This window comes from Chaetodon trifascialis, chromosome 8 (genome assembly GCF_039877785.1).
Source record: "Chaetodon trifascialis isolate fChaTrf1 chromosome 8, fChaTrf1.hap1, whole genome shotgun sequence".
Taxonomy (NCBI): domain Eukaryota; kingdom Metazoa; phylum Chordata; class Actinopteri; order Chaetodontiformes; family Chaetodontidae; genus Chaetodon; species Chaetodon trifascialis.
In genome coordinates, this window is record NC_092063.1 from 28,125,695 (window position 1) to 28,142,918 (window position 17,224).

Sequence of the window (17,224 nt, forward strand, 5' to 3'; positions counted from 1 at the left end):
CAGCTTGGGCGGTTGTAGAAGCAAAAACTCTGGGAGGAGTTTGGGGAGGCCATGGAGGAGGACTACCTGTCGGCCTCGAGGAAATTCTGGCAAACCGTTGGGCGCCTCAGGAAGGGGAAGCAGCTTCCTGTCAACACTGTTTACAGTGGAGGTGGGGAGCTGTTGACCTCGACTGGGGATATTGTCGGGCGGTGGAAGGAATACCTCGAGGATTTCCTCAATCCCACTGTCAAGTCTTCTGTAGAGGAAGCAGAGACTGGGGACTTGGAGGTCGATTCATCCATCACCGGGGCTGAAGTCACTGAGGTAGTTTGCAAGCTCCCCAGTGGCAAAGCACCGGGGGTGGATGAGATCCGCCCTGAGTACCTCATGTCCCTGGATGTTGTAGGACTGTCTTGGTTGACACGCCTCTGCAACATCGCGTGGCAGATGGGGACAGTGCCTCTGGACTGGCAGACTGGGGTGGTGGTCCCTCTTTTTCAGAAGGGGGACCGGAGGGTGTGTTCCAACTATCGGGGGATCACACTCCTCAGCCTCCCTGGGAAAGTCTATTCCAGGGTACTGGAGAGGAGAATCCGGCCGATAGTCGAACCCCAGATTCAGGAGGAACAATGCGGTTTTCGTCCTGGCCGTGGAACACTGGACCAGCTCTATACCCTCAACAGGTTGCTTGAGGGTTCATGGGAGTTTGCCCAACCAGTCCACATGTGCTTTGTGGACTTGGAGAAGGCATTCGACCTCGCGACATTCCGTGGGAGGTGCTCCGGGAGTATGGGGTTGGAGGCCCTCTGTTGAGGGCTATACAGTCCCTGTACAACCGGAGCAGGAGCTTGGTCCGCATTGCCGGCAGTAAGTCAAACCTGTTCCCGGTGCATGTTGGACTCAGGCAGGGCTGCCCTTTGTCACCGGTTCTGTTCATCATTTTTATGGACAGAAGTTCTAGGCACAGCCAGGGGCCGGAGGGGGTTCGGTTTGGGAGCCGGCAGATTTCGTCTCTGCTTTTCGCAGATGATGTTGTCTTGTTGGCTCCCTCGAGCCAGGACCTTCAGCATGCACTGGGGCGGTTCGCAGCCGAGTGTGAAGCAGCTGGGATGAGAGTCAGCACCTCCAAGTCCGAGGCCATGGTTCTCGACCGGAAAAAGGTGGCTTGCTCCCTTCAGGTTGGGGGAGAGTTCCTGCCTCAAGTGGAGGAGTTTAAGTATCTTGGGATCCTGTTCACGAGTGAGGGAAGGATGGAGCGTGAGATTGACAGGCGGATCGGTGCAGCAGCTGCAGTAATGCGGCCGCTGTACCGGTCTGTCGTGGTGAAGAAGGAGCTGAGCCGAAAGGCGAAGCTCTCGATTTACCGGTCAATCTACGTTCCTACCCTCACCTATGGTCATGAACTTTGGGTCATGACCGAAAGAACGAGGTCCCGGATACAAGCGGCTGAAATGAGTTTCCTCCGCAGGGTGGCAGGGCAAGATAGGGTGTGGAGCTCTGTCATCCGGGAGGAGCTCAGAGTAGAGTCGCTGCTCCTCCACATCGAGAGGAGTCAGCTGAGGTGGTTAGGACATCTCTATTGGATGCCCCCTGGACGCCTCCCTAGGGAGGTGTTCCAGGCATGTCCCACCGGGAGGAGGCCCCAGGGAAGACCCAGGACAAGCTGGAGTGACTATGTCACTCGGCTGGCCTGGGAACGCCTCGGGATCCCCCCTGGAAGAGCTAGGGGAAGTGTCCGGGGAGAGGGAAGTTTTGGTGTCCCTGCTCAGACTGCTCCCCCCACGACCCAGCCCCAGATGAAGCGGGAGAAAATGGGATGGGATGGGATGTAAATTGTAGATGGAGTCTTTGTCACAACGAAAACCAATGTGAATTCCTTTTCCAAGCATTCCATTAAGAGGTGAAAAATGCTTATAGTCTGAGCTAACTGGCGCTGCTGCAGCCCAGATGATATGTAACACCAGGAACGTTATCTGACAGCAGATGATCATATTTGTTTCTACTCTTTGGTGTATACAGTCTTTGGCCATACCACAATTCCATTTGATTTTTGAGAGAGAAAAAAATGCTGGTAGAATAGCCAATCCTGTTTATCCACATTTCAATTAATGTTTGATTTAGAAATCAAAATTGTGACACCTCTAATTCATACAAATGTACAATCTGCCTGTAATACCTGACTCACCTCTGCTCTTGTGCAGCGATGTGGACAGAATCCATAATGTGGCGCAGGGCTTCAGAGATCTGTTTGGCCCTTACTGTGTGCTGCTCAAACTTGGTCTTCACCGCTGACTGTGAGATACACTCCTACATACAGCAGCCACATCAGCAGACAGGCCAACAATCAGATATAAAATAACAGGATACTTCACTACTCTAAGTGCAGCTGAAAAGACCTTTTGATAAGTCAAGGCAAGTCAGGCCTAAATTACACAAGTTATTTTTTTTAAGGAATACTAACATTTGTTGTCCTTGTTACACCTTTGAGGATCTTACCTCAAATCGCCTCTCAAAGTTCTGAAACTCAAACATTCTGGCTTGAAAACCCTCTGCAAGAGCTCCACCTGAAACAGAACATCAAGAAGCAACACTGTAGAAACCTGCTCTGTGTTTGGGCTGAGTCAGAGTATGGTCTCAGATATGATGCCTGCCTTTCAGTACTGACCTGAGGGCACTTTTTCAATACTTAACTACTCAAGTGTTGTTTTAGACATTTGAATGATTTCGTCTGATGTAATACAGTGGAAGACAGTTGAAGTGACTTAAAAAACAATTTGATTATGACATGAACGTGCCTTCTAAATTGGAAAATTATTATTAAACACCCAGCCCTTGTATGTGGTCGACCTTACACGTTACAAATAAAATGACAAAAAAAGACCAGCGTTATTAACAGAAAACAATTCAAAGAACTAAAACATTGCTGGAAAACCCTGCTCAGTAAAACTACACCTGTTACTGCTCCATTCAATGTGACACTGTCCTCTGGACAATAGGGTTGGGCACTATGAAAGTATATGCCATGCAATGTGTCCACCTGTAGAGATTTGGCAAAACTGTTTGCACTGCAGGAGCCATCTCTTCAGCTGTATTTACACACAGTCATTCACAGTGTCTGCACTGCTACCCTGCTACATGGCATTAATACACCAGTCATGTTTAAAACCGTCATTCACTAAATCACATTACTTCTAAAAAATCATTTGTGATCCACACCTGTTTCAGGCATTCCTTGAGCTTTCTGCACACGAGCCTGGAGTGCTTCCTTGGCAGAGACGAAGAAGATGCGGTCACTGGCCTGGGCCCGGTCAACCACACCCAGCTCGTCCACCAGGAAATTGGTGCATCGGTCCATATGCTGCCTGCGGACCTGACACAGCAACAACACACTTTATTGAACATGATTTGCGATGAATAAGGCACAAGGGGAAAACTCACAGGGACACAGCTTCTTTGGTGACAGCGCTGTCAGTCCATTTCTCTGGACATCGCAGGGCTAAAACATCAAGACAGACACACCTGTGGACAATTTCTGATTGCCCTGAATAGCATGTCTATGGACTGAGGCCCCGTTTACACGTATACCGTTATTTTGAAAACGGAGACATTTCCCTTCATTTGTGCCCTTTGTTTACGTGCAAACGGAGAATTTGCCTCTAAAAACGATGCATTTTAAAAACTCCGGCCAGAGTGGAGATTTTGGAAAACTTCGGTTGCACTTTTGCATGTAAACTGGGAAAAACAGAGTTTTAGGTAACTGACGTCACATTATGCGCCAGAATTTGCACCTGTGCCAAAAGTGCGAACTGTGTTTACATTTTCATTTGGTTATGGTGATTGTGGATGCATTCAGAGTAGCACTCGCATTTATGTTGGTGCAAACCCTTTTCGTATGTTTGCATTTGCAAATACAGCTGTTCTATTATATCGAGGAGCAGAGACAAATGACTGCTCGGAGGTCAGCAATTTTACAACAACTTCTCCCCTCCAACATAAAGAGCCAGTCCACGTCACTGCCAGCGTCGATGGCATACATACACTGGTTAGTGTAAACGAAAAGATTTCTGAAAACAGACAAGTGTGCGCGATGTTATTTTGAAAACGGAAAAGGTGAAATGTCTGTTTATGAAAATAGCCAGCTACGTGTAAACATAGTGTGAGAACATGAAAACAACACAAAATGAATCCAGCTTGTTCAAGTCGGGACAATACACAGGACCCTGTAGTATAATAATTGTAACCACTGAGCCACCAAGCTGCTGACATGATTTTTGTTGTGGGAAAAATGTAGGAAAACAATCTGGTAGTAAACTGTTGCAGTTTATATGTTGCCTTCACCCTATTCAATCAACAACCTGTGAATGAACCCAAACAAAATCCAACTGGACAAGGTGCGGCCTGACCTGGGCAAATAAAACCAAACTACAATATCAATATGGCTAGATAACACTGGGGGTAATTGACAAGGCTTAAAACTTCAGATAAAGAATAGCAGTCAGGGAGCACAGAGGCCTGTGAAACATGAGGTGTCCGGGAGTTCACTTAGCAGATCAGATGGGGTAAGGAGAATGGTAACACAAATTAAGCTGTTCATCCGCCTAATATAAGGCCACTGCTGAGTCAGCAGCATGAAGCTGCATCAGCCACTGGTGCATCATAGTACAACAGCCACACATATGCATACACCATACATAAAAATTCCACCATGTTTTTAATTTAGTGTGTTTCAAGGTGAAAATGTTTTTTCCCCCAAAGTTGCACTGACAGACCTCCTCCATGTATTCAGGTTCTGAGGCTGAGGCATCCCAGCGGTTGTTAAGGATGAAAATGTTGGGACTGGAGAGCCGCTCATTGACCTTGTGAAAGAAGGACTTTTCCTGTAGAAAGATACCATTTACAACAGTTTTAAAAGCCATCAGTGGAAAACACATTTAATACATTAGCAATGCAATGACATTTACTACAACAGTCCTGCAGATTATTCTACTTTTATCTAATAACAAAACAGTTCACCCAGTTCAAGAAGTGACTTCTGTCTCAAACTACACATTCTTCACAGACCATTTGTTTTGTCACTTCTTACCGTCTGCATCAGTGTGGACTCGGAGTTGGCCACCAGAACAAAGACATCAGCATCCAGGCAGAACTTGTCGATCCAGCTATCCAGTTCCGTGGTAACATCAATGCCTGGGCTGAGAGGGAGAACAGGAGGTTGAATAAGTTAACTGCAGTCCTCTGTAAGTGAGTATGGCGAGGCACCAGAAAACTGATATTAATTTCAGTTTTTTGTTGCTTTGCCATGCTGAGAAAACTGAAATGCAATATACTTCTTTTACAAACATTGGGGTATCTATTTTTTCAGTTCAGTCTTACCACTGAAAATGGCTACCAGGGCAATGGGGCGGACAAACCAAGGAAAAAGATACTTTAGTGGTCCAGGGAATAATTGCATTGTTGTAAATGAAACTGTAAATATCCACCCATCCATCCATTTTCTATGCCGCTTATCCCTTTCGGGGTCGCGGGGGGGCCGAAGCCTATCTCGGCTGTCAACGGGCGAGAGGCGGGGTACACCCTGGACCAGTCGCCAGCCGATCGCAGGGCACATACACACAACCATTCACACTCACACTCACACCTAGGGGCAATTTAGAGTCACCAATCAACCTAATGAGCATGTTTTTGGTCTGTGGGAGGAAGTCGGAGTGCCCGGAGAGAACCCACACATGCACGGGAAGAACATGCAAATTTCACACAGAAAGGCCCGACCCGGAAATCGAACCGGGGTGAGGCACACGCACTACCTGCTGCGCCACCATGCAGCCCAACTGTAAATATTTGCTGTTCAAAATAAAAAGAAAATTTCAAAAAAAAAGAAAATGGCTACCACTGCACACAGGGGGCCCACCTTAGCCTTGGAATAACATGCTGTGACTGTGTACACAACACTTGGCCATAGAACCTTAAATATACTTGTTCTCCTAAGGTATTCACATATTTTCATTTCTAAAAAGGTGAACAACTGGGAGCTGCACTACAGTGCCAGAACAACAACTTTTAATGCAATGAAGATGTCAATTAGCTAAATTCTTCAAATGTTAAAAGTAAAGAGATCAATGTCCACATAACTGTGTGCATAGTGCACATTTTAAGTCATGGTTGATATTATGATTTGTAGTTTTGCAACTCTTATTCCATCATTTTAATAGAAGCATGATAAGAGTGTAATAATGGCTCACATTTACAAAAGTCATCCATTTGACAACATTTTGCCTTTTGTTAAAGGTTATTTTGCCAACGGCTGATCGAAATGAATTTGTTGAATAAACAGTGTTAACTTGTGACTGACCTGTCCACTAACACCAGGTCATCCCTGAGGAGAGCACACTTGGCTTTAGGCCACATGACACAGACCAAACTGCCAGCGTCCAGGTCTTCATCTTGGTGGAGAGCGTGGGCCAGCTGGTTTACTGTCTGTACACACACACACACACACACACACACACACACACACACACACACACACACACACACACACACACACACGGTTTACACTCACAGCACAGACCAAAATTCCACTTGTACAGACTGGAGTTGTGGAGACGGCAGACATGTTTAGGAAGTCAGACAACCTGAGCAGCATACCTGTGTGCATTTAAAGGCAATCAATGAGTTCTACTGACCTTTATGCTCTTCCTCTCCTCAGAGCCTTCAGTGAGGAGGAAGGCCTCATTGCCATCTGTACCCTCCACCCTTAGGAAACAGTTGGTGGTGTGCCCTATTCCAGATGGCAGCACCTTGTCACAGAGCATGGCATTGATCACTGAGCTCTTCCCATTACTCGTCCTTCAGAACAAACAACATGTTGTAAGCAGCAGGCCTGACTCAGTTCATTTAACCTGCAGTCTTTCCACAGCTTTTAGTTTTGGTCCAGTCTCAGGTCAAATTTAACATTTGTAGATTTTCTATAGCTACACAGAATAGGATTGAAAAGTAGTTTAATGAATAAAAAAGAAACAAAAGGTGGCTGTTCATAATAAATTAAATTTGATTTCAATATCAACAAAGAGACTTCTAAAACTACAAAGAGAGGGTAAAAAAAACAGATATACATACCTCCCAAAGAAGACCACTTTCATATGCCTGCGGGCAAGTACTTCTCCAATGCCTGCCACCTTGGCAAGGTAACCCCGGACCTCCTGGACCTGCTCCTCTGTGGTGACTGGGTCCAGCTCTTCATTTTTGTAAGTATCTATCATGTGGAGGTCATCAGGCAGAGGTCAATCATTCCTACCACACTTGGAGTTTCCATAGATAGCCTCAGTATTAGCCTGGCAGTATAATACCAAACTGCATCATACTTATCATGTTTTTAGAACGATATCAAATATATAGCCAGATAATGGTGGATAGTGACAAGCATCCATACCAAATGAACAAGCCTGCAGATCTCAGTAGTAACAGAAGTGACTTTCAAGCAGCAAGGCCACTATAATAATTACACCTGCTCTTTAGAGTTTTATTGTATTTTTCATTCATAAAAAGACATTGTGTGCATCCTTAAGGCCTAACTAACGTGTTGAATGCATTCCCTTCCTCATAAAACATTTGCAGCATTTATCCTTTAAGTTATGATAATTAGCTATTCCAAGTGAAAGCTGCATTGTTATCCATGTTTACTAGCCAACAGCCCTCTTCCTCCCTGCATGTTACTGCCACCAAGCATTGATCAGCAATGCAACTTATAGCACCTTTCAAGGTTTGTCAAAAGTTTCAAGTCTTCTGACCTTTGACCACACCCATCAACGATGTCATGGCATGCTGAAACACCCCTTAGTATACTTCTGCATAACAACAGCACCTCTACTTTCTGAGGAGACTGAGAAAAGTTAACCTTGCTCATCAGATCCTGGTCAATTTCTAATGCTGCACCATTGAGAGAATCCTGACCAACTGCATCTCAGTATGGTACGGCAGCTGCACAGTCTATGAGCGGAAGGCCCTGCAACAGGTTGTGAAAACCACCCAGTACATCACCGGTGCCCAGCTAACTGCCATCGAGGACCTCCAGTGCAAGCGGTGCCTAAGAAGGGCGTGCAGCATCATCAGTGACAGCTTCCACCCCAACCATGGACTGTTTGCCCCCCTACCATCTGGTAGGAGGTTCAGGATCCTCCGTTCCCACACCAGCAGGCACAGGAACAGCTTTTTCCCCAGAGCTGCTACCCTGCTGAACTCTGTCCACCAGCAGGCCCTCCTCCAATACCCACCACCCTCCCATTGACACTGACTCCACCACCATTGGATATTATGACTATTTGCAATTCTGGTTAGATGCTAAACTGCATTTCGTTGTCTCTGTGTTGCACTCTGACAATGACAATAAAGTTGAATCTAATCTAATGACATGATGCAGACAAGTTAAAATGCCTTCAAATGATCATAAATGGCTGTATGTCTGAAGGGGGATGGAAACCAAATGGCTGGTGGGAGAGTACCTTCCAGAAAAGAGGTGCTCTCCTTGATGTAGGCCCCCAACTGTTCAAAGATCCCATTGATCTTCTTCTTTGCGGTGACAAAATGCTTGAGTGGCGATGCATTCACTTCCGCCATCAGTCTCTTATCCTTCTTGCTGTGGACTGCGTTGGTGGTTGGTCTTGGGAAAACCAGAGACATGGCACTGGACAGAGGAAAAAACATCAAAAACACTCACACCTGCATTTACACTGACACACACTTCTAAGCATGTCTTTCCAAATTGTCACTGAAATGAGAAACAAACATTAACAGCAGGGGTAGAGCAAATTCAGTATTTATTTTAATTGTCTACATTGTTGGAAACAGGATGTTCTGTTACCAACCATGTAATCGAAGAAATCACACTTTAGGATATTCTCTGACTAATGGTTAAATTGGAATGACAAAAAACACTAGATTATTAAAAAGGGCGCATGCAAAAGTAGCCAACCAGCCAGATTTCAAAGCATACAGCTATTAGCTATGTTTTGAAAATATCTTATATAGCTATTAGCATGTTTTAAGATAGTTCTGTCTCTTTCATATATTTTAAATATATTAGCTACACTGAATTAATTGAAATTTGTAATGAATTGTAGTTATCACTGAGTTTGATGTTCAGTTCCCAATTTGACTATTAACTATTAATTACTCACCAGGTTTATTCAATACCAACTTGAAACTTCAAGCCTTTAAGTTTTTCCATGTTTATGTTGCTTTACTGTTCATTTTGCTGGTTAGCTTCCTGAATTTGGTGTTAGCACGTTCCACGACCAATGCAGCCAGTAGCATCTATGTTAGACCCACACTTTGGAGCAATGTTGGAGTACTTAATTCAGTAGAAAGTTGACTGTGGTAATGGTTTCTTTTTGTGTAGTCTCACATAGCCAGACCTGACAAATGTACATGCCCTCTGGAACACTGAGTACTACTTACATGGTCCACTCAGGTTTTTGAGATACCTAATCTTACCCCTTGTCCATCTCTGACAATGAATGACATTACATTTACTAATTAACCTACATTATGGGGCAGGTTACTGCTTCCAAGGCACATGTAGGCCTACACCTAGGGCTGGGCGATAAAACGATAATGATATGTTTCACGATAGACACGTAATCAAGATCAATAAAAAATGTGTTCGATAAAACATTCGATAATTTTTTTCTTCGTCAGAAGAAACAGCAAGGTTGGTTGCATGAACAAAGGCACTCGCTCTCAGGTAACTGAGCAATGTAGGGAGTAATCAGTGGGAGTGACACGCTAACACGCCAATCACGTAACAGTATCACATTCAGTTGCGCCATCTCGTTGTCTCGTGTTTGATGCTTCGCGAGGAGTGAGAAGAGAAATAGAAAGTGAGTCCTGCAGCGAGCAGTCGATAAAACAGGGAAAGTCAGCTCGCCACTATGGAGTTTTTTGGATTTTACAAGTCAGACCATAGTCAGGCCAATGTGGTCTGTAACTTATGCAAGACTGTCGTCCCCACCCAGACTGGTAATACCACAAACTTGTTTAACCACCTTAGCCGTGCTCACTCTTTGGAGGGCAGCTGTATTTGCCAACGTCCGCCAACCGCAGCACCACTGCACAAGCAGCAGACCACCATGCAGTACTCTGGTACTCCCAGTACTCTGTTTCAGTACCTAAATCATCTAAAAGGCACAAAGACAGAACAGAGGCAGTGGCATATCATATAGCTAAAGACATGCTTCCGCTGAGCACTGAGGAGAAGCCAGCTTCTAAGTGTTTTTTTTTTTCGTTAACACACTTGCAATAAAAATATAATTGAATAGTTCATGTATGTTTACAGTAAGAAGAGTAACTGAAGTTATTCATATGTCTAGGCTGGTTTTATAGTTCAATCAGTCTTATTGTACTGTCTATCATGTTTGTTTACAGATGTCAAGTCTACCTCAGTTTCTGCTATGTTTACAAAACACTGCACATATTTGAAAACATTTTAATGATTTAGTGAATCAACATGTAAAACTTCCTGGCACTAAACCTGCAGAAAAAAAAGTTCTCAGGTTTCTCTCTGTTTACATTTTTACACTTTTATTTACATTTATTATTTGAGTGTTGTCCATGGTTGTGTTGACATTTCCTTTCCTTTCTGCCTTGATAACTGAGGGGATTATAATCAGAGGAAGGTTACATTTAAAATAAAAATGCTTAAATTGAGTGTCCTTTCCTGGTCATTATTTTAAATAGGTAATAAAAAATATAAATACTTATCGATATCGACCGATATAAAACACTTATATCGAGATACAGTTTTCAGCCATATCGCCCAGCCCTACCTACAACTCATTCTTATTTGGAGTCAATAAACACATCCATTTTTAATCTTTTTTGTCTTTCCTAAGATGCATTGCCTTACACTGTTAATAGAGTCAAAAGAGGTGGAATAATGTTTTGAGTAGAGTATCGCTTTTATTTTTGTCATACTGTGATCTACTACCCTCACCATAAAAAAACAAATAAATAAATAAATAAATCTGTGATTTTAGGTCATATCACCCACCCCTAGTTGAAGCGTCCCAAAGCCCACTGATTTTTATTTCACCGGTCGGCACACCCCCTCTTGCTTGGGCAGATAAACAGATAAAGCTGATAAGTGAAACTGAACAGTATCCTAAATTGTTCCCAACCCCTGTGAACATTTGCCAGCAGGATTGCAAGAACACAATATGATTAGGCAAATCAGCTTAATAATTAATATAAAAGTTTATCTAAAGCCTTTTTTAGAGACAGCCACTGTCTCTTACACGAAAGGACAAATGCATTGTTGGCTTTGGTCTCTTCAGTGGAAATGCTGATAATAAAAACGGCAAAACACTGATAACTTTACCTTTGTAACATTAAATAGCTTGCACTGGTTGGCAATATAAAACTCAAAATATTTTAGTGCATTTGTAAATTTCGGTTTTAGCTTCCTCCTCCTCCTTCCTTCCTGCACGTTATTTAGCAATCATGCACTGATATGTACACTGCATGGATATGGAACGCCTTACAATATAGTCCAACACAAAGACACAGTGTCAACGACTGAATCTTACAGGCCAATCTTCTCTAAAGCAGCAACGGTATTAACTGTAGAGCTGTTTCACTGGACTGTAAGAACTCCAATAAAACAACTTCGAGATGTTAAGATTACTGAAATTTGTCTCATTGCAGGAAGGCCATTACTCAGCTGTGACCTTTCACACAGTTTGAAGGTAACACAAGAGGTATAGTTTAAGTCCCTTACTTTATTCTTTTAAAAACGAACTAAATTACTAAATGTGACACGGGCCCAAGTTGAAAAGACTGCGACAGATACATCCAGCTGAAATCTATTGTCAATGATAAATGACGTTAGCGCAAGCTAGTTAATGTAAGGTTACATTTCTTCAAGCTGTCTACTGTTGAACTCCCAATATATCTCGCTTAAGTCAGTCAAATGTCAGTCCTTGTCCCTTGTGTTATTAACGTTAATCTACTTTAACTTCCCTCGTCCGAACTGATACGAAAACGCGTTCAGTGGGGACAAATACATGCTACACTACAAGCTAACCCTGGCTTCCAGTGAACTCTGATAAGCACTTAGCATTAGCTACCACGGGAGCTTGCGGGGTGACTGTGTGAACTGTTTCGGTTTCGTGACTTACCGTGGATGCGGGTCGTTCCTCACAAATGATCCTCTTGCATCCTTCCCCCTCGTCTTCTGAAATCTCTACAAGCTAACGCGACTGAATGATAGTAATTAGCGTTACCTATGCTAAGAGAAAGGGGCGTCACTATGTTCGAGCAAGCACAGGCTTGACAACACGCTGCCTTTTTCTTTTTCGTTTAATTTTCGCAGTAATTTACGTACAGTGTGCGTTGGATGGGAATTCCAATACACGTTAAGAAGTGTCTTCCAAATTTTCGTTTCAGCACGATACGAGATAATTCGGCGTTTCCCCAAGATATTGCGTTTAAAACGGACAACTTCTGTCAAATTTTACGACAGTTGTCTTCTTCTTCTTCTTCTTCTTCTTCTTCTTCTTCTTCTTCTTCTGTTTCTTGCCAGTTTCGACGCTTCAAGGCGTATTACTGCCCTCCACAGGTTAGTCCGTGAATCACAGTCTTATTTCATATTCTCCCGTACAATCTTGTATCACGCAGGAACTGTAAAATTGCTGTCTCAATCTGCTGATGATTGTTATGGAAGCCAAATAACGTTCTAACAGAAAATGAAACTAATCCCAAATCTGTTAAGGATTTAAATTAATCTCTCCTCTCAGCACAATAGAGACTACATTCAAGCAAAATATGTTTCACAGTCTCAGGGTGTCCACACTCACATAGCCCAGTACTATGTTTCCCAATTATGTACAAGTCGCTGTTTAATCCACAGTGCCCCAATCTTAATCTACACATTTAGTCTTTCCGATTTCCTTGACAATAAATTACTTATTTAATTTTGGGGTGAAAAGAGAAATAGTGTCTTCCCTTGCTTTCTCCTTCCCATTCTCTTTGCCATTCATTCTCCACACACTCTTTAATTTTCGCTCTCATTTCAACTCTTCCCATAGAATTCTACACATCAATCTCTCCTTTCTTGAGGGTTGCTTTTGCTAATAGGTGTTACGGCCAGACAATGGAGAAGCAGGACCCAGGAGCAGAGTGTCAAAAAGAAACAGTTTATTCACAAAGTAACAACAAAAAATCAGTTCAGCAGAACGATGCTAAAACAAAGTAACGACTGAGATTTTCACTAGAAAAGTAACAACTAAAACTCCAACACAAAATCACCAATAATTGGGAAAAAGCCGAGATACAAAGTACAACAAAAATATTACTTAATCAAACTGGAACTCGAGAACTGGAAAGCGAACAACTCGTGACGAGAGGCAGAAGAACTCGGGAGGCGCTCCGCGTGCGGGGATCTGCGAGAATTCTCCGGCACTGGAGATTACCAGAGGGCGGCTTAAGAAGCCAGGTGAATTAGGCAGAACGAGCTGCAGGTGTGCCGGGAGAGCAGCGCTCCAGGAGATCGCTCCACCCCTCGTCACTCGCACTACCAGAGAGGGAGAGAGAAGGTCAGTGGAAGCAAAACAAAAAAAACAGAAAACACAAAATCAGGACCACAACAATAGGTCTGCTATCTCATTTCCCTGTATCCCTGCATGCCCAGGAACCCAGCAAAACTTCACCTCACACCCAGCCTTCCCAGCTCTGAATAGAACAGACAGAATTTCAATTACTATCTCAGGGCGAGCGATTGATTTGCCACCCCTCAACGCCATGAGAGCTACCGAATCAGAGCATATCAGTACTCTGGACATGTTTAAATCCTCTAACCACCACAATGCCCACAGGATTGCTAATAATTCTGCAGTGAACACAGAGCTCTTATTAGTGATTCTTTTGTTAAATCCATATCCAAGCTGTTCCACAAATACTCCAAATCCTGCCATACCGCTCTCAGGATCCACAGATCCATCAGTAAAAATCTTAAGATAATTTCTTTCCTCTATGTTCAGTAGATGGTCTACTTTAAGGCCTATGCCTTCATTTGATTTTTGATTTAGGAATGTCAAGTTGATATCCACCTCTTGAAATAGCCAAGGTGGCACAGGTGACCAGCTCAAACATATTGCTATACCGTCTTGTCCTAATCCCTGTGTTTTGACATACTTACTAATATCATCAAGGAAAGTCCTGTGCAACCAAAATCAAAGAACTCTTGCAACAAACACCTAGCAGGGAAGGATTGAGGGAAGCCATTTACTTTTGCCCAATACTGCAGCCCCAGTTTTGTGCGCCTTAACCGCAAGGGCATTTCCCCCATTTCCAAAAGCAGCGCAGGGACAAGAGAAGTTTTAAAGGCTCCACAACACAGCTTTAATGCCTTGGCCTGCAGGACATCTAACTTGCTAAGCACAGACTTAGCAGCTGATCCATAAACAAAACAGCCGTAAGTCAAGGACAGATCTTATCATTGCTTGATAAATCAACTGCATGGACCCTCTCTCTGCCCCCCAGTCACACCCTGCTAAGCTTCTCATGACATTTATCACTTTTTCACATTTTGTTAACATTCTTGTGATATGAACTGTCCAAGTCATGCGTTCATCAAACCAAAGGCCGAAGAACTTGAAGTTTTTAACCCTCTCTAATGGGGACCCATGCATGGATAACCCAATGCTTGGAGGCTTCCGTTTAAAACCAAAAATCATATATTTGGATTTTGTGGGTGAGATCTTAAAGCCCCATTTGTCTGCCCAGTCCTCCACTAAATCTAAGGCTCTTTGGACTTGTTTTATAGTGAACTCCACATTCCTTCCTCTCTTCCAAATGGCACCATCATCTGCAAATAGAGACTGTCCAAATCCTCTCCCAATATTCATAAATATATCATTTATCATTGTATTAAATAAAACAGGACTGATTACACTTCCTTGTGGTGTACCATTATCTATTCCAACAGTCTTTGAAATTTTTCCCCCCACTCGCACTTGAATAGTCCTTTTCATTAAAAAATCCTTAATCCAATTGAACATTCGTCCTCTCACTCCCAGGTCATAGATTTTAATCAAAAGCCCTTCCTTCCATAAGGAATCATACGCTTTCTCAATATCCAAAAATACACTCACAACTACCTCTTTATTATTAAACGCTTTTTTAATGTCGTGATCTAAAACTGCCACAGACTCCATAGTTGATCTCCCATTTTCTAAACCCATTCTGATATGTGACAAAAAGCCCTTTGCTTTCTAGAAAGTACACTGACCTATTAGTTACCATTCGTTCCATAATTTTACAGAGCACTGATGTTAAAGCTATTGGCCGATAAGAACCAGGATCTGACGCATCCTTGCCTGGCTTGAGAATAGGAATTATAACTGCATGTTTCCATTCAGCTGGTAGATATCCCTCTGCCCATACAAAATTGAATAAAGACAATATTTCATCAAGAACCCAATAATCCAGATGTTTAAACATTTCATATGATAGCCCATCTCTCCCAGGAGTGGTATTAGCTCCTGATCTAATGGCTTCCCTCAATTCCTTCACATTAAAAAACAAATTAATTGGGTTGTCATTCTCTAAATTGTTTTCCAACTTCCACTGATTGATTGACATCAATTCTGCCCTTTTACAACCTTTTTCAGTTCCTTTATTCTTTGAGCTGTGGACTGCTTGAAAAACATCCACAAACATGTCAGCTTTTTCTTGATTGGAGACTGCCTCCACCTCTCCCTTCTGTAAGACTGGGATTGAGCTTTTTTTATAAAGTCCAGACATTTTGCGTACTGCTGTCCACAGATGTCTAACAGGAGTCTCTGGTCCCAGGGTTTCACAAAACCTCCGCCAACTGTGCTTTTTTGCATTCTTAATTACTCTCCTTGCCACCGCTCTTAACCTCTTATACTCAACTGTGTAGCACAACATTGGATATTTTCTTAACTTTCTATAAGCTTTGTTTCTATTCCTGACAGCAATATTACATTCTTGATTCCACCATGGAACCAGCTTGTGAGGTTTGAGATTCTGCCTCACAGGAATTGAGAAGAGAGCAGCCTTGTGAATCATCAAACCAAGGGATTCATTCCAGTCATCAATGGAGCCCTCTGAGCCAACCTCTTCTAATAAATTTGTGGCTTCTCCCTGAAATTCATCCCATTTAGAAAGAGAGAATTTATATCTGGCCACACTCTCTTCCATTTCTATTCTCAATTTTTGCCCAAATTTACATAGAATTGGAAAGTGATCACTACCCAGTGTGTATCTGTCAATCACATCCCATTCTCCAATTCTGGCTAAGTTTGAATTCTTCTTCTTCTTCTTCTTCTTCTTCTTCTTCTTCTTCTTCTTCTTCTTCTGCTGCTGCTGCTGCTGCTGCTGCTGCTGCTTCTTCTTCTTCTTCTTCTTCTCTCGGAATTTTGTCGGATCGCAAACAACAGAAAGGTGCATACCGCCACCTACTGTACAAGAGTGTGTAAAATAATGTCAATTACTTATATTCTGCCTAAAAGTGGATGTTTAAAAGGTACCATGGAAAGAAAAAAAAACAAAACAAAACGAAAAAACCTTATATTCTGCCTGCCAGCCCTGTGTTACCTAAATAAGTAAACAGTGCCCTCCTGATGTCTCTTATCCCCTCTCCTTCTGTTCCCCGTATTCCTTCAAGATTCCAGTCCCGTTTTATCTCTCACACCTGTCATTATTTCTTTTCCGCAGGGTAAACATTGTGTCATTCAATCCTGTGCGTCCCACCCTGAGTCTTGTTATAATGATTTCATCTCTTCTGTTCCTTTCTTTGACATACCTTGTTATGACTGATTTTTGAATTTTGTGAAATGCCCTTCCTTTCAGGTCATCCTCCCACATCCTCTGCCATATTTCCATTCCTTTCTGTCTAACTAGTGCTTTTTCTTCTCCTTTTCCAAGTTGAACTGGTACTGATATTTCCTTTTTCAGGGCCTCTTTTGCAAGTTTATCAGCCAGCTCGCTACCTTTTACTCCCTCATGTGCTGGGACCCAACAGAAATGAACATCACCACCACCCCTGTGAAGTCTTAACAAGCTATGCTTAATTCAAGATTCAAGAGATTCAAGATTGCTTTTATTGTCATTGAGCATGGACATGTCAACGAAATTAGCATTGCAACCCCCGTGTAGAAGAAAGATAATAAAATAAGATAAAATAAACTCACAGACATAAAAAGTCAGTATTCAAAACGTATATACA

General features: G+C 42.8%; 1 protein-coding gene across 1 annotated transcript in view; it reads right to left on the minus strand.

Moving 5' to 3' along the window:
* The window catches only part of mfn2 (mitofusin 2), a 34,267-nt gene extending 21,726 nt beyond the window's left edge, over positions 1 to 12,541 (minus strand). Inside the window, exons 1-10 of the mRNA XM_070967766.1 lie at positions 12,153 to 12,541; positions 8,481 to 8,662; positions 7,099 to 7,234; positions 6,666 to 6,828; positions 6,332 to 6,456; positions 5,066 to 5,174; positions 4,752 to 4,859; positions 3,199 to 3,352; positions 2,479 to 2,546; positions 2,168 to 2,289 (exon numbers count right to left, since the gene is read on the minus strand). Of these exons, the coding sequence (XP_070823867.1) occupies positions 2,168 to 2,289; positions 2,479 to 2,546; positions 3,199 to 3,352; positions 4,752 to 4,859; positions 5,066 to 5,174; positions 6,332 to 6,456; positions 6,666 to 6,828; positions 7,099 to 7,234; positions 8,481 to 8,658 (1,163 nt within the window). The 5' untranslated portion in view covers positions 8,659 to 8,662; positions 12,153 to 12,541. The remainder of the gene's footprint in view (positions 1 to 2,167; positions 2,290 to 2,478; positions 2,547 to 3,198; positions 3,353 to 4,751; positions 4,860 to 5,065; positions 5,175 to 6,331; positions 6,457 to 6,665; positions 6,829 to 7,098; positions 7,235 to 8,480; positions 8,663 to 12,152) is intronic.
* Positions 12,542 to 17,224: the final 4,683 nt, after the last annotated feature.